At 45.5% G+C, this 25,525-nt stretch overlaps 1 protein-coding gene across 1 annotated transcript in view; it reads left to right on the plus strand.

Moving 5' to 3' along the window:
- Positions 1-25,294, plus strand: part of LRRC14B (leucine rich repeat containing 14B) — a 197,296-nt gene extending 172,002 nt beyond the window's left edge. The window contains exon 2 of the mRNA XM_085606778.1: positions 23,496-25,294. Coding sequence (XP_085462904.1) covers positions 23,496-24,138 — 643 coding nt within the window. The 3' untranslated portion in view covers positions 24,139-25,294. The remainder of the gene's footprint in view (positions 1-23,495) is intronic.
- Positions 25,295-25,525: the final 231 nt, after the last annotated feature.

The raw sequence follows: 25,525 nt of genomic DNA on the forward strand, positions 1-25,525 counted from the left end.
GTCACGTGCATGAGTAAGCATGCCAGCGACAGGCTCAGCACACCTGCAACTTTACACATGTGTCTGGCTCGTGTGCAAGGTTATGTGTGGCCCTCCAAGTCACACTTGTTGGCCATGCACATCCTTGCACATAAGTCAGCCACATGTGCTATTTTGCAGGTGTGCTGTTCTTGCTGTTGGCATGCTTAAACATGCATGTGATCAGTCACTTTCACACTGCATACTCATTTTGGTACCTTTGAGTTGCGGCCTTGTGGAGATGATTTGGATATAGGTTGTGATGGTGCAAGGTGTTCATTTTGTCAGCATTGTGCGTCTCTACGTGATGTGGCATTTTGGTATGTGATGTGGCAATTGTTTTGTGGTCTGATAATGTAGCTAGACTGTGTTTTTCTGAGGTTTCAGTGCACATTTCTATGTCAGTGTGTCCGTCAAAGTGTGTCTAGCAATGTTTATGTGTGTCCATGCCACCATGCACAGGGCTATCTGGGACCTGAACCACAGTAATTGTGGCTATGCAAGCAATGTTTATGTGTGTCCATGCCACCATGCACAGGGCTATCTGGGACCTGAACCACAGTAATTGTGGCTATGCAATGCTATTTATTATACATGTGTGCCATTGTGGCCATCCAACCCCGTCCACCCACTCCATAGTTTGTACTCACCCTGTGGTTGTGTCTGTTGACCTGCAGCGGTGTCCCGACCCGGCACTCCAACCACCGTCTCCTTAGTGATGACTTGCGCCACCGTGTCCTCCTGCTCAGCCAGCTCCAGCTGCGGCACGGGGCTACCACTTCCGGTGGCCATGGCTGCCCTACGGTTGGCGGCCATCTTCTCCTTGGTGTTCTTCTTGCTGTCGGTCCAGCGTTTTTTCACCTCCTCCACGGTCCTCTTCTTCCTCTCTCCCACAGCATTGACCTTAGCTGTGATCTCCTCCCAGATGTGTTTCTTTCTGGACAATGGCACTGTCCTCCTTATGAACAGCTCCTGCTGGTGTTCAGCCACCAGGCTATACAGGACCTGATTCTCCTGGTGGCTGAACCTGGGGTTCCTCCTCCTCTTTTCCTTCCCCTGGCACTCTCCCTGCTCCTCCTGGCTGGCTGTGGGGTTCGCTGCGGTCTCTGCGCTTGGCCCTGCTTCCTCCATGTCTCTGGTCTGGTCTGGTCTCTGGTCAGTGGAATCCCTTTTTTTTTTTTTGCCTGCTTGGGGGCCTTTTATAGTGCATTTTCTCGCTTGCTGCGTGCAAAATGGAGGCCTGTTGTCAATTGTCAGGCTGATTTTGGAGATAAATTACTTATCTCTACTTTTCGCAGCTTAGCGTGCGTTTTTTTTATCGCCTGCGCTAAGATTTTATCGCCATCCCTAAGCGCCGGAACTGATTGTTATCGCTGGCTAGCGGCGCCTTGTTAATACGTCGCTACGACGGCGATAAAAAAAAGACTTCGGCGGCGATAAGATTTTTCGCGCTCACAGCGCTTAGCGATAATTATCGCTATTTCTTGTTGATATGTCCCTTAGTTTGTAATACACCAGTTTCCAATGATGAAAGGTCAGTACACTTATCTACTGGTCTGTGAATAGTTGAAAAACATTGAGAAATGTTTGAATCAGAAGTCGTTATCAAGCGTATATAAAGATTCATAGTACCGAACAAACTCATCCAAACTTTCAGAGTCTTTATATTTTGGTGATTGAGTTGCATTAATAATTGATTCAATATTACATTTATTGTTCTTGACCTTAAGGTAATTTGCTAATAATTTGCCCGACTTATTCTGACCCCCATAAAACTTAGCACTAGATTTTAGTAAAAATAATAAGGCAGTATCTGTAGATTTCTTGGTAAATCGGAGTTTAGTGCGGATAAGTTCTGATAAACATTCTTTGGATTTAGATGTATAAAAAGAATGCTCCAGTCTCTTTATCTGTGGCAGAAGGTCCATGGTATGAATATGCAATGTTTTCCGTTTTTTAGAGATATTTGTGATAGTAAAATCATGTGCTGTTGACTTGAAAGCATCCCAAATAACATGAAAAGGCAAGTTATCTGTCCGATTAAGGTGAAAATATTCACGAAAAAATAACTCAAAAGAGGAGGTGAAATTGGGATCTAAAAGAAGTGAGTTGTTAAAACACCATCTACGAGGAGTACAAGAGTAAAAAGGATGGTCCAGTTGATCCAATATCCACAGAGCATAGAGATTGTAAAACATTGTATGTTATAAAAAAGCAATCAATTCGAGACTGGGTCTGATGCACAGGGGAGAAGTAAGTGTATTATCTCAAGGTAGGATTGCAGTGTCTCCAGGCATCTATTAATTTACATTGCTTAATAGCATGGACAAACATTTGTGAACTTTATTTGGTATAAAGGTAACCGTAGAATTACTGTTGATAAAGGGATCTACTATCTGGTTACAATCACCAGCCAGAATAAAGTTCTCTTCAGGGTACTGTTAGAATCCAGGTTCTCTGGTTGGCACAGGTAGGTACTTGTGACAAGCAGGGAACCTTTCCTCTAGTCAGGGTAAGGGGTTACACTCCTAAAATAACCCCTGCTCGTCCTCTAGGTAGCTTGGCGCGAGCAGAAAAGGCTTATCTCAGAGCGTTATAGGTTAAGCATTTGTGAACACATACAGTAACCAAGTGACAACAATACAAATGGACACCACACAGGTTTTTATATAAAAAATAAGGATTCTTTATATAGAGTTACCACAAGACCATTAAACGACAAAAATACACAATACTGTTACTTTAGATGGTAGAAGTTTGCTTAGTTCTCTTAAGTTCTTAAATGCGACACTTTAAGTCAATGTACCCTAGATGCGACACGCAGGGCAACGAAAGTGTTGCAACGATGCTGATGCGATGAAGTTCTTGGTGCAAAAGAAATAAAGGCGCGAAGATCTTCCAGATGCGTTATGCTTCTCCGATGTTGCGAGAAGACTCCACTTGATGCGTCAGCTACAGCGGCGTCACCCCTTTACGCGATGCGATGACAGCGGCCTTGGCAGCGGCACTCTTCTCCGACGTTTGAGAGACGCTTCCGCTCGATGCGATGCTGCAGCGGCGTCACCCCTTTACGCGATGCGACGACAGCAGCTCCGACGGCGGCACGCTTCTCCGTGAAGGCGAGGCGCTTTTCTGGATGCGGTGCAATGCGACAACTACGATGACTGCGATGGCGACACGCTTCCTCCTCGATGCGAGACTCTTCTCTTGATGCGGTGCAATGCGTCAGCTACGATGGCTGCGATGGCGACACGCTTCTTCGGCGTTGCGAGACACTTCCGGAATGATGCGAGACACTTCCGCTCGATGCGATGCTGCAGCGGCGACACCCTTTGCGAGATGCGACGGCAACAGCTCCGACGGCGAAACGCTTCTCCTTCTCGAGTCGCGCTTCCAGCTCCTTGCGACACGCAGTCCCTCAGAAGGCCCAACAACAGCAGCAGGCACTTCCAAAACACTCTGGGGAGCTGATAATGAAGTCCACTGGTCCTGGGACTTCGTTCAGGGGGCAAGCTCAGTTCAAGCCCTTGGAGATCTTTTAAGCACAAGTTGATTTAAAGTCTTTGTAGTCTTTTCTCCTCTCCTTTCAGCAGCAAGGCAACCACTGCAGGCCAATCCCCCAGGTCAGGGACAGTACTCCTCCTTACAGATTTCCCAGTTCCTTCTCCTCAGGCAGAGGTTCTTCTTGTCAAGCAGGATCTAATTTCTTGGGAGCAGGGTCCCAATACTTATACCCCTAATTCCTTTGTTCCTCTGGGGTAGAGGGGCCTTTGCCCAGTCCAAACCATTTCTTGAGCACTTTGTTGACATGACTCTGCCTTTCTATTCAGGGTGCAGGGCAGAGACATCAGCCGCTCCACAGGAGGTGGAGCCAGCATTGTGGTGGCAGAGCACAGCCCTATTCCGAGTCCAGGTGCACTCCTCCCACCCATCTGGATGTCAATCTCTCTATTCACCACCAGGCTACCTAGCCCTGCCCCTCTGGGTTTCCCCAGCCCTGTCACTCACACAAACCAGACAGGCAGATACACATCATAGCAGAGGTGGGCTGAAATGGTTAGGCAAGAAAATACCAACTTTCTAAAAGTGGTATTTGCAAACACAGAATATTAAAATAAACTTTACTAAAAGATGTATTTTATTATTATGAGTTCAGGCATACTAAACTCGATTTTCTACCATTTTCCCTGGGTCTGTTAGGATCATAGGATGTAACAATTCTAACAGCCCATTCTGGCCTATGGGAACAGGTAGCCTTACAATAGTGAAAAACGAAAATGGCTCTAATTCACTATTACGACATGCCACACACATCAGGGCTTGTCCTACCTTATGCTTACAATGCACCCTGCCCTTGGGCCTACCATAGGGGTGACTAATATGAAGTTAAGGGAAGGTTTAGGGACTGGGAAGTGGGTGCACTTACCCAGTCAGCATGACAGTACCAGACTGCACGCAGGTTCTTCAATGGCAGACCTTAGACACATTTTACTAGGCCGCTTCTGTGGGTGGCACAACCAGTGCTGCAAGCCCACCAGCAGCATTTGTATTTACAAGCCCTGGGCACTCCTGGTGCACTATACTGGGGTCTGACAGTAAACCAAATAAGTCAATCATGGAATCCAACCAACATATACATTCTACATAGGGAGAGCATATGCACTTTAGCACTGAACAGCAGTGGTAAAGTGCCCAGAGTCATAGAATAGCCAACAACAGGTCAGAAAAAATACAGGAGGAAGGCAAATATTTCAGGCATGACCCTGCAAAAAGGGCCAAGTCCTACACGACCCCCTTCCAGCCAAAACGCAGGGTAGCCCAATCACCACCGTGATGGGCTTCCCTGCTTGGGGCGATAGAACAAGGAACTGGCCCGCAACTGCAGGGGCAGACTCCAGTTCTACGCCAATCTGAACCTATTGGAATCCCTCTGTCCATACTCTGAGGGCCCACCAAGCCAATCCATGGGGAACCCTTCTCCTCACCTGTGGACACCACCTGTGGAGCACCAAACCGTAACTGGCTCACAGGTGTGTCCCAACAGACAGACAGCAAAATGCTACAGTGGCCACTGACAGTAGTCGGGGATGAGTCCCAGGCTGTATGCCTCTCAGGGCTCTCAAACCTCTGTGGCGCCAGGGAGCGGGGGGCAGTAGCCCCAGGTGCTTGGCAACCTTTGTCCATTATCCCTCCTGTCAGGTCAGGTATGACATCCTGGCACTGACCCACCAGCCCCAGGTCCGCACCGGGCGGCTGGACCAAAGACTGGGGTGGCCTCTCCCACACCCGGTCCTCCTCCTTGGGGCTCTGTACCCTCCCACTTGGAGTGGTACCCCCTTCCAGAATTGCCAGGGCACCTGTGGCAGGTGTCCTGCGTAATTCGCCCACCAGTTCAGGGGTTCTATCCTGCAACTGGGCGTCCAGGTCAGGGGGACACCCTGAACCTGGCCCTCCAACCTAGGGTCTAAACCCTTCAGTTGAGCGGGGGTCAGAGGCGAGGACTCCCTCCCTCTGCACCCCCTTCCAGATGGCTGTACCCTCCCACCTGGAGTGGTACACCAAGAAGACAGACTGGTAGGGACACTGATTACAGATGTCCCTCCCTCCAGGTCAGGCAACACCTGAACCTGGCTCCCCAACCTAGGGTCTAAACCCTCAGGCTGCACCGGGGTCAGAGGCGAGGACTCCCTCCCTCTGCACCCCCTTCCAGAGTACTGCACCCTCCCAACGGGAGTGGTACCCCTAGAAGCAACATGGGTCAGGACACTGATTACAGTTGTCCCACCCTCCAGGTCAGACAACACCTGAACCTGGCTTCCCAACCCTGGGACCAACCCATGCGGTTGAACGCTCGCCTGGCGCACCAGGACTTCCGAGGGAGCACGCATGCCCCCCCTGAGGGTGACACATAACTCATGTGTCGTGTGACAGTCTGCCTGGCGCAGATCTCCTGACCCCTGTCCATCTGACAGTGCACGAAGATCCCCCAGGACAGAAGTGGTGTCACCATGGTCATTCACTGGTGACGCAGCCCTTCTGGCTGGCCCCTGACCCACTGGTTCTTCCACTGGGGACTTTTTCCCCCTCTCACCCCTCAATCTGGACTTCTGCACCCTCCCAACTGGAGCGGTACTGCCAGACACCAGAACTGAGGGAGGCCTGCTTACAGAAACTCCCCGTTCACCAGACACCAGGGAATCCCGCACAACGGGCAGCCCCTCAGGACAGACTAGGCTCTCCTCCTGGTGTTGCCTTAAAGAACCATCCAGGCTCTGAGACTGAGGTTGGACACTACCGGGACATAACCCATTCTCACTCCTTCCCCTTAAAGACAGGACGTGAGGCCCTACACCCCTCTCACTACTACAGGACCTAGTTGGGCTGCTCTGAGCCACTTCCACCACACTGGGTTTGAAGATTCCTGAACCACTCCTCTTGGGATCACTCCCCCAATGCCTTTCCAGACCCTTTGGACTCCACCAAAAGGTCTGCCTCCAATGTGAGCTCCCTGCGGTCAGAGAACCCACTCTCCCACAGGTGTTGGCATAGCTCTGGAAAACAGGGACTTACAATATCCTCTCCCACAATTGGATCACACAGCCCCCTAGCAGTGTTAACCAAACTATCCTTCACCTCATCATCCAGTGCCTTGCACACGTACTCCACACCACTCTCCTGAGATTGGCGAGACAGTATCTGACTGTCTCTGTCACTCAACCCACACTCTTCTGGGCGGTCTTCACACTCACACACCAGAATCTCAACCATGGGGGAATCCCTCCCACCACTAGGACCATGAACCCCTGCGCCAGTTACCCTATTCCTCTCAGGGACACTGCACACTACTGGAGCTACCTCATGTCCTTGAACCTCCTGGTGTATGTTAACCCCCTCCTTCGAGTCAGGTGCCACATCTCTGGGTATGTGTACTACTCTCTCAGCACTAGAAAATTCAATATTGCTGCCACCATCTGAGCTGGATTCCTCTGCCCACTCAGCAAAGCTCAATCTCTGAGCTACACACATTTCTTGTTGCTGGGCTGAGACACTCATGGTCTCAAGCCTCTCGAGCTCTAAGTCAAGCTTCCTCATAATCAACTCATGCTCCATTACTATTTTAATTTCCTCTAGGGCTAACTTTCTAATTTGCCATTCCAATTCTAACTGCCATTTTAACTTGAGCTTGATCAGCTCCATTACATGCATCCTACACTCTTCTATCTGCCAGCTCCTCTGGAGATAGACTTTTACTGGAAACACTGCTACCGGCAGGGGAAGGGGTTCTCCTTCCTCTTGGACCCACTGGCCCATCCAGCTGCTCCTCCGCATTATCATTATCCGTGGCATTCCTTGCTTCTACCAGGCCCTCAGCGCCTTGTAGAACTCTGCCTTGTTTTTACATCCAGTAGTAGAAACATAAAATTTCCTGCAGAAGAACTTCAGCTGCTTGGCCGTGTAGCAATCCAATTTCTCTTCTTCCGATTCAAATTCAGTATTCACAGAGACTATGGATGCTGCTTTCTCCACTATGGTTAAGCTTGGCAGTGCTCAAAAATAGAAAGTCCCAAAAGAATCTACCAACAAGTATTGGTTGCGTTTAAGTTCTGCACTCACTAAGTAGTGTTCACCAATCACTGTACATGAGTCACAAATGCAAGTCCAGAATCCTCACCGCTGACCACCAATGTTAGAATCCGGGTTCTCTGGTTGGCACAGGTAGGTACTTGTGACAAGCAGGCAACCTTTCCTCTAGTCAGGGTAAGGGGTTACACTCCTAAAATAACCCCTGCTCACCCTCTAGGTAGCTTGGCGCGAGCAGACAAGGCTTATCTCAGAGCGTTATAGGTTAAGCATTTGTGAACACATACAGTAACCAAGTGACAACACTACAAATGGACACCACACAGGTTTTTATATCAAAAATAAGGATTCTTTATAGAGAGTTACCACAAGACCATTAAACGACAAAAATACACAATACTGTTACTTTAGATGGTAGAAGTTTGCTTAGTTCTCTTAAGTTCTTAAATGCGACACTTTAAGTCAATGTACCTTAGATGCGACACGCAGGGCAACGAAAGTGTTGCAACGATGCTGATGCGCTGAAGTTCTTGGTGCAAAAGAAATAAAGACGTGAAGATCTTCCAGATGCGTTACGCTTCTCCGATGTTGCGAGAAGACTCGACTCGATGCGTCAGCTAGCGCGGCGTCACCCCTTTACGCGATGCGACGACAGCGGCCTTGGCAGCGGCACTCTTCTCCGACGTTTGCGAGACGCTTCCGCTCGATGCGATGCTGCAGCGGCGTCACCCCTTTACGCGATGCGACGACAGCAGCTCCGACGGCGGCACGCTTCTCTGTGGATGCGAGGCGCTTTTCTGGATGCGGTGCAATGCGACAACTACGATGGCTGCGATGGCGACACGCTTCTTCGGCGTTGCGAGACACTTCCGGAATGATGCGAGACGCTTCCGCTCGATGCGATGCTGCAGCGGCGACACCCTTTGCGAGATGCGACGGCAACAGCTCCGACGGCGGCACGCTTCTCCTTCTCGAATCGCGCTTCCAGCTCCTTGCGACACGCAGTCTCTCAGAAGGCCCAACAACAGCAGCAGGCACTTCCAAAAGACTCAGGGGAGCTGGGGATGAAGTCCACTGGTCCTGGGACTTCGTCCAGGGGGCAAGCTCAGTTCAAGCCCTTGGAGATCTTTTAAGCACAAGTTGATTTAAAGTCTTTATAGTCTTTTCTCCTCTCCTTTCAGCAGCAAGGCAACCACTGCAGGCCAATCCCCCAGGTCAGGGACAGTACTCCTCGTTACAGCTTTCCCAGTTCCTTCTCCTCAGGCAGAGGTTCTTCTTGTCAAGCAGGATCTAATTTCTTGGGAGCAGGGTCCCAATACTTATACCCTAATTCCTTTGTTCCTCTGGGGTAGAGGGGCCTTTGCCCAGTCCAAACCAGTTCTTGAGCACTTTGTTGACATGACTCTACCTTTCTATTCAGGGTGCAGGGCAGAGGCATCAGCCGCTCCGCAGGAGGTGGAGCCAGCATTGTGTGGCAGAGCACAGCCCATTTCAGAGTCCAGGTGCACTCCTCCCACCCATCTGGATGTCAATCTCTCTATTCACCACCAGGCTACCTAGCCCTGCCGCTCTGGGTTTCCCCAGCCCTGTCACTCACACAAACCAGACAGGCAGATACACATCATAGCAGAGGCGGGCTGAAATGGTTAGGCAAGCAAATACCAACTTTCTAAAAGTGGTATTTGCAAACACAGAATATTAAAATAAACTTTACTAACAGATTTATTTTATTATTCTGAGTTCAGGCATACTAAACTCGATTTTCTAGCATGTTCCCTGAGTCTGTTAGGATCATAGGATGTAACAATTCTAACAGCCCATTCTGGCCTATGGGAACAGGTAGCCTTACAATAGTGAAAAACGAAAATGGCTGTAATTCACTATTAGGACATGCCACACACATCAGGGCTTGTCCTACCTTATGCTTACAATGCACCCTGCCCTTGGGCCTACCATAGGGGTGACTAATATGAAGTAAAGGGAAGGTTTAGGGACTGGGAAGTGGGTGCACTTACCCAGTCAGCATGCAGGTTCTGCAATGGCAGACCTTAGACACATTTTACTAGGCCGCTTCTGTGGGTGGCACAACCAGTGCTGCAAGCCCACCAGCAGCATTTGTATTTACAAGCCCTGGGCACTCCTGGTGCACTTTACTGGGGTCTGACAGTAAACCAAATAAGTCAATCATGGAATCCAACCAACATATACATTCTACATAGGGAGAGCATATGCACTTTAGCACTGAACAGCAGTGGTAAAGTGCCCAGAGTCATAGAATAGCCAACAACAGGTCAGAAAAAATACAGGAGGAAGGCAAATATTTCAGGGATGACCCTGCAAAAAGGGCCAAGTCCAACAGGTACTTTACAAGAATTTGATTCAGGTCAGACCAAAAATGGGAGTCATTTACAGTAGGAGCAAATATAGTTAACAAAGAGACTGGAACCTGCCCAATCAATAAATTAGTAAAAGCCATCTACCTGCATCATTGGATTCCTGTAAAATCACCTAATCCACACAGCTATTTGTGGCATAAAGTAATAACCCCGTTCCTTTTACCATCCCCTGGGGAAACAAATACTTCACCCAACCACACCATCTTCAATTTTAGGGGTTCCTGTTCTGTAAGGTGTGAATCTTGGATTAAGGCTATCTTGACACCCAGATGAGATGAGTTAAAACACGTTGTTTTTTGATAGAAGAATTTAAACCTCTAACATTCCTAGAAATGATTTTTAAGAACATAATCAAATTTCAAGAGAAAACAAAATTCAGCAATTCATACCAAAGAAGATAAGAAATGTAGACCGTAAAATAACATGTACATACCAAATAACTGTAAAGCATAGATAAAGAGAATAAAGAGCGAATAAGATTGAGAGTAAGAGAAGAAACAATCATGCAATAAGAGAAAGAAATAACAAAGGTGAAAAAGGAATACTAAAGAAAGAAGGAAGACAGGAATGAAAGAAAGAGGGATGAGCAAAACATACCTATAAAGAGTAGTATTACAAGGAGGGGTGGGGGGATGAGGCCACGGGGAGATCACAAGAGGAGCACATCACATATAACATAAGACGGGGAAGACCACAAACGTGAATAAGATACCTGCAATAAAAATAAATAAATATTAATGTTCAATATTACAAATAGCAATGTTGAAGGAGAAGAAGACTCCTGAATGCTCAACATGGAGCAAAAGAGAGTAGATCAAAATATAACAAACATATTATATAAATATCTTAGCTCTAAACTAGAAAATCTTAAAAAACAGGGTTACTTAATTGAACACCACTTAAAAAACAGATGGTCCTGAAGTGTCCATATTTTCTATCTTGCAGGCATTGATGAAGCTTTTCAGTTTAACAGGATCATCATATGTAGTAGTCTTGTTTTTCTATGTAACTTTAAACTGGCAAGTGTGAAATAAGCTAAAACGAGCTCCAAGTGAACGAAGATCACGTCTCAAGTTAAAGAGGTCTTTACATCTGTAAACAGTAATCTTAGCATAGTCTTGGGAGAAAAATAAAGGATTCCCTCACAAAGAAGTTTCAGTGACTTGACAGCTGCTAGGACTATAAGTAGGTCAGTATATTCAAGAAAGTTCATAATAACTTCTCTTGGTTTACGTGCGAAGGGAACAGCTGCTGACTGATGACCTAACCTATGGGCACATTGAATATTAGGCTGAGTATCCTCTGGCATATTCTAACTTTAGGACTCCTAAACTGAGAAAAATCCTCACTTTAAGACTTTCGGTATTCACAGAAGGCACTTAGGAGTCCTAAAGTTAGGAGTCCTAACTTTACTACTCCTAAACTGAGAAAAATCCTAACTTTAAGACTTTCGGTATTCACAGAAAGCATTTAGGAGTTCTAAAGTTAGGACTCCTACCTTCTGTGAATACCGAAATGAGTATGTGCCTTCTGTGAATACCAAAATGAGTAAATGCCTTCTGTGAATACCAAAATGGTAGTAAGTTTAGGATTTTGTCTTAAGTTAGTTCTGTGAATCGGGCCCGAGGAGTTTGCTTTTTTTAAACGTCTCATATAGGTACTGATATATGGGATGATAATTAAGAAAATCTCAAGTGACACCAAAGCCAGTACCTCAGCGCAAAAACATACACTCCGGCATTATATTAGAGGAGAATATAAAAGCTGCCCATGCAGACGATAATTATGAAGAAAAAACCACCATTATGACAAAAAAGTGAGGTAAACCATTGAAGAGGTAGGCGAGGCAGGACAAGAAAAATCCAAAGGGCAGGAGCAGAACAAGACAAAGTACCTTCATTATCAGCAGGAGTTATGAAAAAGTAAATGGTTTTTGGCTCCTATATTAGCCCTCTTCTTCTCAGAGGGAAAGCATTTCTTTATGCGTAAGCTGAGTAGACAAAAAAGGTGGCTGGCATTTTGAGGTGAGCCAAGCCGCCAACCAGAACAAATACTACGGGGCAAATTAAAAAGCAGCTTAGTGGAGAAAAACGATGTCGAGCATCAGTGCAGCTTCAGCACCCGAGCTGGATTCACAAAAGTTGCAGGAAGAGCTGTGATAATTCTAACATCCCGCGCTGATCCGTGAAGGACTATGCTGGCGCCGCAATCTTCCGTGGGCTCCAAGCCACGCCCCCCCTTAGTCTATCATTTATACAGCAGAATATTTATCGCAGAAACAAATGCCCACCTCAAAGCACTGAGGGGCTCATTTACAAGCCCCATGTGCCTCCGGAACGTCACTTTTAATGATGCTCCGGCAGCACACACTGCAAAGCCATATCTACGATGCTACTTAAAGCCACCCTGCATGGTTTTTCATGAACTCGTAGATAGGGTGTAAGGCACAGCAGTACAAGTCTCTTAATTGCCTCACACTGTGATAGGGAGGCGTGCCATGGGCATTACGGTGGGTGTTCCCATGTAACATCCATGGCATTTGACACATTCCCAGATTTACCACATGCTGTAAACCTGAAAATGAGTCAAATGTCTACACCTCCACAGGGCTGGTGTAACGGTTGTTTTTGTGAAGGAAGGTGTCCCTTCCTGCACAAAAACAACCTGATTTCAACACAGGCTCCTTTGCACCATGGTGCAAGGATGTCTGCGTTGGTGCTAGGCAGCGATTTTTGTGCCAGCGCAGTAAAAGAGGACAGGAATGTGCTGTACCTCATAAATATAGTGCATTCCTGCTGTTTTCTTTTGACGTAGGGCAGGAAGGCTTGCGGAGCAGCTCTGTGCCAAAAATAAGTAAACTTAGCCCTGAATGGGGAAATTGTACACATGAAACGCAGCATTGTTACAACAGATAAAATAATAGATGAGTTAGATCTGAAAGTGGTGGAGATGATGACATGGAGCACAGAACTACAGACTACCCAAAAGAAACTCAGGGGTCTATTTAAAAGAATGTCCCGCAGTACAGTGCAGCAAGTCACCTTGCTGTACTGCACTGCGTGACAGGGCAGGAATGTGCAATATTTAAAGCAATGCGGCGCATTTGTGCTTTTTCCCCTTCGCTGATGCCCTTTTGGCAGCCTAGCGACAACACAGGAACCCTTGCACTATGGTGCAAGGGTGTCTGCATTGCATGCATGATTGTTTTTCCCAGGTCTTTCTCCTGGCTCTGGAGCCTCTCACTATCGCAAAAAGAACAAATGATGGACAGAATGCAGAACAATGTCATACATTCAGAACAGTACAGAGATCTGGGCCTAAATCCATCATTTTTTTGCTCACCATGCCATTCCAGTTTGGACCCAGCCATATCCAAATCAGCCTTGACCCTGCGCCCAATGGGAACAGTCCAGCCGTAACTGCCAGGCCAGGTCCTCCCTGAATTGGAAACAAGCATCCTAGGACCGGTTTCGGGCTTTCAGCCCTCTTGAAGCCAGGATAGCTTGACTCCAGTGGCATGGAGAGCACGGGACCCATGTCTGGGCATACCCCTCCCCCTAGGAGTGACAAATGCAAAAAGAACAATTGATGGACAGGATGCAGAACAATGTCATATATTCACCCCAGTATAGAGATCTGGGCCTAAATCCATCATTTTTTTGCTCACCATGCCATTCCAGTTTGGACCCAGCCATATGCAAATCAGCCTTGACCCTGCACCCAATGGAAACAGTCCAGCCCGAACTACCAGGCCAGGTCCTCCCTGAATAGGAAACAAGCATCCTAGGACCGGTTTCAGGCTTTCAGCCCTCATCAGCGAGGATAGCTTGATCCAATGGCATGGAGAGCACGGGACCCACGTCTGGGCATACCCGTCCCACTCGGGGTGACAAATGCAAAAAAACTATTGATGGACAGAATGCAAAACAATGTTATACATTCACCCCAGTACAGATATCAGGGCCTAAATCCATAATTTTGTTGCTCCCCATGCCATTCCAGTTTGGACCCAGCCATATGCAAAGCAGCCTTGACCCTGCACCCAATGGGAACAGTCCAGCCTGAACTGCCAGGCCAGGTCCTCCCTGAATTGGAAACAACCATCCTAGGACATGTTCTAGGCTTTCAGCCCTCATCAGCCAAGATAGCTTGACTCCAGTGGCATGGAGAGCACGGCACCCACGTCTGGGCATACCCGTTCCACTCGGGGTGACAAATGCAAAAATAACAATTGATGGAGAGAATGCAGGACAATGTCATACATTCACCCCGGTACAGAGATCTGGGCCTAAATCCATCATTTATTTTGCTCACCATGCAATTCTAGTTTGGACCCCGCCATATGCAAATCAGCCTTGACCCTGTGCCCTGTTTGAACAGTTCAGCCCAAACTACCAGGTCAGGTCCTCCCTGAACTGCAAACAAGCATCCTAGAACCGGTTTTGGCCTTTCAGCCCTCATCAGCCAGGATAGCTTAACTCCAGTGGCATGGAGAGCACGGGACCCTCGTCTGGGCATGCCCGCCCCACTCGGGATAACAAATGCAAAAAGAACAATTAATGGACAGAATGCAGAACAATGTCATACATTCAACCCAGTACAAAGATCTGGGACTAAATCCGTCGTTTTTTTGCTCACCATCCCATTCCAGTTTGGACCCAGCCATATGCAAATCAGCTTTGACCCTGCACCCAATAGGAACAGTCCAGCCCGGACTGCCAGGCCAGGTCCTCCCTGAACTGGAAACAAGCATCCTAGGACCGGTTTCGGGCTTTCAGCCCTCATCAGCCAGGATAGCAACATCAGCGAGGAGCAACAAAATTATGGATTTAGGCCCAGATATCTGTTCTGGGGTGAATGTATAACATTGTTCTGCATTCTGTCTATCAATTGTTCTTTTGGCATTTGTCACCCCAAGTGGGACGGGTATGCCCAGAAGTGGGTCCTGTGCTCTCCATGCCACTGGATCAAGCTATCCTGGCTGATGAGGGCTGATGTTGTAGTAGCCAATCAGATCCTATTTTAAAGATATGTCAGCTGTGCAGATCCTGCACAGTGTGAAATATACAAAGTTCTTGCTCCTTAATTTCTCAAAGCCTACTAGACAAATGTATAGCAAAAAGCATCCTTTCTGGACCAAGATCTATTTTTTTGCAAAATTTAGTGTAATTCAGTTTAGCTGTTTTGACTGCAGATCTTTTTTTAAAAGACTATGAAAATGCAAGGGTTACATCCCATGTGACATAGTCTATGACATTATTGATATAACTGCAACATCTGCAATTAAATCATTGATAATAACAGTGTGCATGGCAAGGTCACAAGTTATGTTTACTTTCGGGCTCAAGCATTAGTTATTTGAGGTAACCATAAATTGTGAGTTTCAGTGGCTTTGTTTAGTTTAAAACAATATGTTTAACTGACACTTTAACTCAACTATAACGCCACTTTAAGCTTTGTGCTCTTTTGGAAATGTCAATTTAAACATAACACTGAGAGTTACCAGTTATAGTCAACTGAAGTCAGTATAATTCAAGCAAATACATAGAATTGTCATCAGTGCATGCATGTATGAGTGTATTTAGGAATGTCAGACAACATTCATCAATCATGCATGCATTGATTCCTCCCTCCTCTTTGCCCTACCTCTCCGTTTAATTATCTATTGTTTTCTTTATTCTGTTCAAGCACCAAATGAAAACCCAAAATAGAAGGTCATGTAGTCTTTGAGTGAATGCAACTTATCGCATGCAGTCAACCGGATTAACCAACTGACTTGCTGCCTCTCTGTAGGGCATTTCAGACGATCTTAATGGCCACCGTCATCTACTTACACTAGCCCTGCAGGCTTTGTACATTTATTCAATGTGATTGGTAAACGATTGACTAGCCAGATGTCTCGCCAGAGTTCTCCACCAGCTGAGACTCCCCAAACATCAAACTTACCACTTCCTCCACAAATCAGGGGATTTCTTGTTATATGTCAACTTTAAGTTAGGCTTGTATGTGTCTTATTAGAAATAGATGCAAATAGTGGGCTCAAATACCTCCCAGCACACATAACATTTGATATTTGCACCACATATAGGCCAATAGAGAAATAAGTGAGGAATAAGGTGCACAAACAAATTTTAGCCCATTTTGAACATACAACTACTGCATGTACACATGCTTCAGCATGCGTACTTAACAACAGTCAACTTCTTATGTGAGTTATTATCAAAACAGCAATTAAAATAATTTTCTCCCCTTTTAAGATAAACTCATGGTTCTCAATGCCTTATTGTCCGCTTTGATTTCTTACAATGATGGATTAATATTTCATAAGAGCACATAGCTTGGAGATTGGTGGAAAAAGAACACTCATTTTGATCATGCCACATTTACCTTGGTAATTTTAGTCTCATGCCTTAGCTACTGCAAAGATGCAAATTGAAGATTCCAGTGCTCCAGTCCCGGTTTTTGGATCTTGTGACCGCGACAGTAGAGTGAGCGAACGAGCTAGCAGCGGAACAGGAAGAGCCGTGCGCCGCGGGAGGAAATCGCTGAAAAACACCGGACTTGGGAGCTAAAGCCGCGTGGAAAGAGGGGGTCGCGGTGCCCGCTGCCAGGGTGAGTGTGTGCGGACAGCAGACAGCAGACATCGGATACCGGGTAAAACCTGCGGAGCCATCATGGCAAAACGCCAACTGCTATCCGTCAACCGCCCCTCCCCCCTTCTCTCCGGCTCCATCCACCAGCTCTGCCTGCCAGCTTGAGCTCTGTCTCGCTCAAAAAACTCCCGCTAATCCGCCGCTAATCTGTCGCTGACCCCCAGCCACCGCCTGCCAAAGTACCACCTCACATATTGCATTTGAAGAGGTAAAAGATTTGGGACTGTGGACTGTGGTCTTTGAACCTTTGGACCTTGGTCTTTGGATTTTGAGGGGAAAAAAATCTTGCGCTGTCAGTGATCATGACCGTGGGAGGCAAGCGCGTCTGCCCTTTAGCAGGCGGCCGCAGCAAGTGCGTGCCCCTGGCGTCTTGCGGAGGCGGCCTGAATAGTTCAGGTGCAGCCAGCAACTCAGCCTTGAGAGCCCCGCTTGCCCCCGCCCTTTTTCTAGCTCATCACCGCTTATGCTCCAGCTTGCCACCACCACACCGCTCCACAGTACACATCTAAACAACTTCACACCACCTTAGTCGATGTCCTAAAGCAAGCCTGACAGCGACTCCAACGACATTTCCCGGGCGCTCACCTTGCAAAACTCTCTTCGCCAACTTGATTGCTGTGGCCCCGCTGTCCCTGCGGCCGGGCTTGGCCTCGTCCCCTCAGCGCAACACCAACGGACCGGCCGGGCTTGGCTCCGCCGGACCCTAGGACTGCAACACCCAGGATCCCCCGGGGCACGACGTCAGCGGCACACGCGCCAGGAGGCGCTTAAAGGTCCGCCTGGTTTCTCGCCCCGCGAGGACGCACGTGGGACGCGCCGGGAGAAGCCCGGGACAAGGGCGGGACCGTTTGTGGCCGGCAGAGGCCGGGCTGGGCCATCCCCTTTGGCCTCGGACTACTTGAATATTCCACCCTTGGCTCCGTAACGGCAGATGGTTCTCTGTGTTTTTGCAGCGACCACTGCCTAAACCCCCTATATAGTCACATACTATTGTTGGATAGCAATTCCGTAAGTGGGGGAGGAGGCTTACAAATAATACTCCATCTGCACTGATATTGGCAAATTATGGGGAAGAATAATCTTACGCCACCAGTACCAGCTTCAAAACATAAGCCACCCCCAAATCCTCCACTACCTACCCTGACAGCTATAGATCGAATGCTGCAGAAAACTATAGGGGTGGTGGCTAATGCTATAGAGCACACTGAACGACGCCTCTCGCTCCCAGCTGGTTCTCTCCCCCCTTTGCCTTCTTTGCCTTCTACTAATATATCAATGCTCACTATCAATTCCCAAGATTCAATAATGACACCTTCTTTTGTTGCCCTCCCTGGGATATACAATCTTCCAACAACTCAAGACATCCCTTCAGAAATGAGTAATGTACCCGATGGGTCCCTGTCCCTATTAACTAGGCTATCTATCACCCCCAATTCTCTTTTTAACGAGTCTACTTCCGACCCCCAGCTTAAGGATGTAATAACAAATGGGATACACGAAGCACCATCAAGCCCAACTTTGATCTCTTTTACTTCCCATTGTGCAAATAATGCTGGTCCGCGAGTAACTACAAGAGGGCAGAAGGCTAGGAATAAGACAAAACACGTTAATACACACGGCCCAGAGGCTAAAAAATCTAAGGGGCCTATAGGGGGTTCCAGGCAAAAGAGACCTGCAGTGAAAGATATTGCTTTGAAAGGGAAATATCCTAACAACAGCGTGCCTATAATACTGGCTACAACAACTAATGACGCTGGGTCCTATGTTGTAAACAACGAAAAGCCTATCAGTTTCCCGTTATGTCCACCTATTTCCCCGCGTAATGAGGGACTCTTTGAGAAAATAGAAACCCTCATGAAATCCTTAATGGCTCCCCTCGTGGAAAGGGTAAAGCGCCTTGGGGAAAAATTAGATAACTTGGAGCAATTGTTGATGAACAGCTCGACCACGAAGCCCACTGACCAACAATTGCCCGTTATATTACAACAACCCGACCCCAGTATTACTACCCAGCTACTATCCAATCTCAGATCTCAAGACCCTCAAATATTGAAGCCCAAAGAAATCATGGGTAGGCCTGTGCAGAGGGCCTCGAAGTAGTCAGAAGAAGTTAGTGAGATCACTAGGGGGGGTACTTTAAGAACGGCTGTAGAGCATGCCGAATACACGGGACGGGTGAACAATAACTTAAGCGCACCCATGGCTTCTTCCCCGCCTCCTAGATCAAAGAGGCAGTACATACACATTGACCTACCTCCACAATTTTTACCATATACGGTAGTCTTAGTTGGCGTCCCGGAGCTCCCCCAAGGTAAACTAGAGTCCTTTCCTGAATTAAGAAATAAAGTTGCGCATTGGCTTAATAACAACAGGCCACTTCCGCCAGATTTATCCGGGCAAATATTATTTGCCAGAAGGATAAACTGGTTAGGACACAGGAGTAAGGATCTCTCAGGGGATTGCATTGTCGTCAACTTTATGGACAGGCGGGTGGTCCATCATATATGCAATTGGTCCTTTATGTCAGGCGAGAGTAAAATCCTTACTAAGGATCTGATTTTTTTTTATCCTCAATTCGCTCCTTGCCAACCCTATATGAACCGAAGGGAACCTGCACACGTGGATCTGGAAGCGAGAAGGGGTATCAGATATAATATTCCAACTTTTAATTTTTTTGAAACACTTTCCGATTTGGAAAGGGTGGATTGACTTGAGTATGGGAACTCCTGTATAAATGGTAGCACTACCTTACTAAATTCTCCAAGGAAAAAATTTGCTACGGCTTATGACGACGCAATTAACAAAGAGTACCATGCAATTATTGAGAAGGTGCGTCAGCAGGAGGGAATCACGGGACCGTCTATCGATCCCGTGTCAATTAAGGATGACCAATCAATGAAGATCTTATTTTGGAATGTGGCAGGGTTGCGCACAAAGGTCGTGAACGTCGCCTGGTTAGACTTCGTCCACGACTTTGGCATTTTATGCCTACAAGAAACTTGGGCGCTATTAGAATTACACATTAAGGGTTATAAAACATTCTTTTCTCCAGCCTCATCAACTTCTTCTGGCAGAGTCAAGGGCGGGCTAACCATTTTTGTATCAAATATCCTCCAATTCATTAGCATAGTTCCCATAAGGCTGGATGTTAATTTTCAAATCCTTATCTTACATCAGAGTAAGACTAATGCCATTGTACTTGTTAATTTTTATAATAACCTTCCTATGGATGACTTAATAAAAACTATAAAATTAATTAACTCCTACCTTGAAGAACTAATAGTCAAGGTTCGGAAGGATTTGACCATAATTTGGGGAGGGGATTTTAATCAGACCCTCTGTAATCATATTACTAACATAGCCTGCGGCATCGTGGATGAAAACGGTGATCCAATAACCCATTTTCCCCATACCCCATTCGGGCACTGTTTGAACGAAACTTTATGTGGCCTAGATCTTGCCCTTGTTAACGACCTGGCGAACCCTCCCATCCCGGTCAAACCTACCTTTAATGGTAGAGGGAAGTCAAATGCAATTGATTTCATTTTTATTTCAGTAACAGCAGGGAAGGATGTATTAAACTGTAAAACTCATGACATTGTCATCAGCGACCATTACCCTCTATCGCCTATCAAGGGCCGAGAGAGTCGTAAAATCACGACGATATTAACCCAAAATAATCTCACACTAGACAGACTTAATGGTTATTCGTTAAGGTGGGAAAAGGTGGACCCCGAGGCCATCATTACTAGACTACTTAGGTACTTAAGACCAGCTCTTGATAAATGCCTTGATTTAGATGCCACTAGTGAGGACATTTTGGCTAATTTTCTGTTACTGAACACATCAATTAGCGAAACTATCTTTGTCCATACAAAAATAGGTAAACCTAGAAGGATGGGATGGTTCGATAGCACCTGTACGAAAGCCTATCAGAATCTAAAAATAGCACTAAATAGTAAAGATCGAACCCCTACGGAAATTGCTGCCCTTAGGAAGAAGTACAAACAGGTACAAAAAACTAGAAAAAAATCGTTGAAAAAAGGTCTTTGGACCCAATTACACACTTCCTGTTCCATACGGGATAGCGCTGCTTTCTGGAAGGTTGTGAAATCACCCTTTCTAGCAGATATCACGGCGAACTCTAGTCTCGATGTTGCGATCGGTGAACAGGTGTGGGTTGACTATTTTGAGCGGATATTCAGCCTCCCTCCATCCACATCTCAATTGCCTTTATCTGACCCAAACTTAACTCCTTTTCCCTTGCCTATCCATATAACACACAAGGAGGTGGAACTGGCTTTCAAGGCCAGTAAATCTGGTAAGGTCCCAGGTCCCGACGGAGTTCCAATTGATTTTTTCAAATCTAATATGGAACTCTGGTCGCCAATTCTAACTAGGGTCCTTCAGGCATCCTGCGAGGTGGGCCTTATCGACTCGTGGTCCCAATCTATTCTTGTCCCCATATTTAAAAAAGGGGATCGCGAGTCACCATCTTGCTATCGACCTATCTCCTTGCTGGACTCGCTGGGGAAAGTGGCCAGCCGTGTCATCTTAGATCGACTTCGGCAGTGGGCTTCAGACAATAAAGTTCTATCTGACCTACAGGCTGGGTTTCGCGAGGGTCTGGGCACTATAGAGCAAGCCCTCAATTTATCGCTATTCATTGGTAAATATGTAAACGCAAAGGGGGGGACACTTTATATGGCATACGTTGACCTTTCAGCGGCATTTGACTGTGTCAATCATACTAAGCTGTGGGATATACTAGTAGATATGGGTATTGATACCTCCCTTCTACTATTCTTGCGTGAATTATACTCAGACACCGCAGCTAGAGTCAGATTTGGTGTGGGGGGCGAGCTAACAAAGTCCTTTAGAGTGGAACGAGGGGTAAGGCAGGGTTGTGTCCTGGCACCTTTTTTATTCAATCTGTATACCAATGGCCTGGAAAAAGCCATGGTGTCGGGGTCCCAGGACCTCCCTACCATAAATAAGCGCCCAATACCGATTCTACTCTACGCGGACGACGCTGTAATCCCAGCTCGTACCCCTATGGAGTTGCAGCGTGCCCTTGCAAGATATCATACTTTCATGGCCAACCTTGGCCTAAAGATAAACATCAAAAAGACGTTTGTCATGTCTGCAGGGTTAATGGCGAAGAATATGAAACCCATGTACATTGAAACTCAGAAATTAGAGTGCACATCCACCTATCCCTACTTGGGCGTAGTTTTTGACCACAAATCCTCCTGGAAGCCTGCTATCGAATCTAGGCAACTTATTTTTAAGAGGACAACAGCTGCTGTGGTCAATTTTGCAACCAAGTTAGGTAGACGTCCCACCGCTGAACTCCTTGAGATTTATAGAGCAAAATGCGTCTCTAGTGCAATATACGGGGCTGGGGTATGGGGTTTTTCCAAGGTTGAGCAACTACAAAGGGTGGAGAATAGTTTTTTAAGATTCCTCCTTACAGTCCCGCAGGGGACCTCGACCTATGCATGCCACTTGGAAACGGGTTTGACTTACATAACAGATCTGATAAAGATTCAACCACTTCTTTTGTGGCATCGCATATGGTCGACCAATGAAACAACACTCTGCCGGGAATTCATCAAGGATTGTATATCTCTTGACAAAGCCCGAAAGATCAGCTGGATAGCGTATGTAAGTAAATTCTTTAGTGACCTCGGCATGTCGCAATACTACTCCTCCCCTCCTTCAATTGCAATAATACCGAGGAAGCATTTTAAAAAGGCATGCCTGGCTCACTTAGAATCTCTTCGACTATCCAGCGAGGTCTCTAAACCCATTGTTCAACACTCCCTACAAATTCAAACATCGATGATGGTTCAGCCCTATTTAACTTTTAATTTCTCGGGCTATGAAAGTTTTCTGTTAACTAGGCTTAGATTAAATATTTTCCACCACATGGTTACTTTCCCCAAGATGAATACCTGGGAAAAATTTCCTCAGCCTTGTCCTTGCGACGACAGTTCCCCCCAATCAACGATCCACATAACTCTATTTTGCAAATTTTACCAAGATATGAGGAAACAGTGGCTCGTTCCAATCCTGAAAGTTAGGTGTCGCCCAGCATTTCTCGCCCTTCTGTGTTTAGATGCTGAACCTTATGCTAAATCGATAGCAATTTTCTTGAAATTGGTTTTCAAGCATAGGCAGAACTTGGAGTAAGAATGGGATCCATTTTTTTTCGAGATGAACGATGTCCTTTCGACTGTTGAGGTTTTAGAATCTGCTGCCCCTGTAATAGGCCTTTGATATTTCTTGTTTTTAAAAGTATACTATCCTCCTATTGTCGTAGCTTGCAAAATTGGAGTTTAGACTACTTCCCTATTGGAGGTTCGGTTTATTGAGGAAAAGTTTAATCGGCTGCTTATTTTTATAATTGTATTATACTGTGCTTTTATGGATGTTTTCTCAACAACCGAATAAAGCTTGATTTGATTTGATTTGATACTGCAAAGATGAATATGCTAGCCAACAAAATTACTTTATAAGCCGTTCAGAACTATGCAGCATAATTAACTTGGATGCTAAATGAACAGATAATATAACTCAAGGTTCCCATTTGGTTCACTTCTAAAATAAAAAAAGAGAATATAATTATTGTCATTATGCCTAGTACTTGATGTCATAGATGGCAAACCTTCAAAGTACCTATGTAAAATGTTGCCTAGCTGGATTAGTTGTTATGTCTAGCATCACATAATGACATTTTTTTTATTTTGAGTTTGACTGCATCGGTGGCTTTATGGTATAGCACTTATCAAATGTGTTATTTAAGTTTGGTATATTGACATGGATTTTTCTGTTACTTCCGTAGTCCACTGAAGACACCTTTGAAAGTACTGGACGTGGCTTACTGTTCATTGAATCATGCTGACATGGCATACCTAGCCAACAGTCTCCATTCAGAGCATCTTCAAGTACTGGATCTCAGCGGGCACAATGTTGCAGATCTTTACCCAGCAACATTTTTCAAGCTTCTAAGCCGTGCATCCCGCACCCTGAAGACCCTGATCCTCGAGGAATGCAATATTGATGAAGCACATGTGAACATGATGATTTTGGGACTAACGTCATGCAGGAAGTTGAAAGACTTTAAGTTCATTGGGAATCCTCTGTCATCCAGAGCTTTAAGATGTCTCTTTAAAGCATTTGTTGATTTCCCAATGCTAAAATATATTGAATTCCCAGTACCCAGAGATTGTTATCCCGACGATGTTACATACCCACTTGATGAAAGTAGTCTCACTAAATTTGATCATCAAAGATATGAAGAGGTAAAAGAGGCCCTAAACATCATCTTATTTAATGCAAACCGCAATGACATACTGACCTCAACACCACTTTTTGGAAGCTACGATCCTGACATTCACGAGACAAGTCATGAGCTTGGGGTTCTTTTGCTGAAATCATTTAAAGATGTTCTTGATAACTTCTCAAAGAATCTTAAAAATGAATGAAAGAAGTGCCACAAAGGACACTAAGGATTTATAGTTGTACTTTGAAAATGAGATGATGTCTGAATTATTTCAATACAGTTAACATTTTGAGGATATTGTCAGTATTTATTATGTTTTAGATTGATCAATAGATATAGACCGATGAATGGATGGATGGATGGATAGATAGATAGATAGATAGATAGATAGATAGATAGATAGATAGATAGATAGATAGATAGATAGATAGATAGATAGATAGATAGATAGATAGACTTTACATACATACCTACTTACTATTTCTAACTGAATGCTCTATAATGTTTTCTTGTAGTTCTCAGCCTATGTAATAATTGAACCATTAGTATCAGAATACATGTAAATATTGAAAATGATAGTCTACCTGAAATATAGGTACAGTGAAACTAGAATTTCATAAATACAGTTTCAGAAAATGCGACACTTCAATTAAAAAACAAGCTCGGCATTAGGAATATGTCTATTTAACGATATGTTTTAGCATTTGAAGGGACATTATGAACTAACCCATTTAGTGTCGGAAAGTGAACACACTTTAACGCCATTTTGCAAACTGTTGCTATTAGGACATTTAATTAATTTGACCTTGCTACATTCATGCAAACAATATGATACTTAAAATTATTATTTTTTTGGGCAAAAATGGTTATTAAGGCATTGAAGCACACTCAACTTTTCACACCCATACAAAAGAATTTAGGACATTATTGGTTCACATTAATGATATAAGGGAAAATGTGAAAACGTTTTCATTTTGCTGAAAATATTGCTCAACCATAAATCCTGTAATGATAATCAATAACATTATGTTCTGTAGTTGTGGAATCTAGAAACTGTAGAATAGACGCTCATGCTAAATGATGGAAGAGTAAGCTGAAAACCAGCAATGAGTCAGCTCGTAGAGTGGGAGAAGGTTAAGAGGCGAGAAGTGAGTCAAGGCTGAAAGTGTAGAACAAGTAAATTTTTAAGGTATTTCTGAAGGACAGCAGAGTGGGATGAGTCTAAAAACTCGGCAGGTCGAGAGTTGCTGCAGGCAGATGGTGCACGACTAAATGACTGCTTTGGGACAAATGAGGTTTTGAAATGTACATATTTGAAATAAGTTTATTCTGTACCAATAAAACAATCTAGACATTTATCACTTCTGTGCGGTCCAGCAAATGTGTTGGGATGCGTGTGTTTGTTGGAAGGGATTGCACCACTCTTGCCCTGAATAGCCAACCAAGAAAATGTATATGGTATTGTAAATCCATGTATATAGTGCTTACCACCCCTGATGACTCTTTGAAGCACTTCACACCGGGTAGCACGCTTCTCTGAAACTCAAGGTTATAAGGTAATTGAATGTTTTTTAATTACTTGAGGTTAT

Source organism: Triturus cristatus, chromosome 5_2 (assembly GCF_964204655.1).
Source record: "Triturus cristatus chromosome 5_2, aTriCri1.1, whole genome shotgun sequence".
Lineage (NCBI taxonomy): Eukaryota > Metazoa > Chordata > Amphibia > Caudata > Salamandridae > Triturus > Triturus cristatus.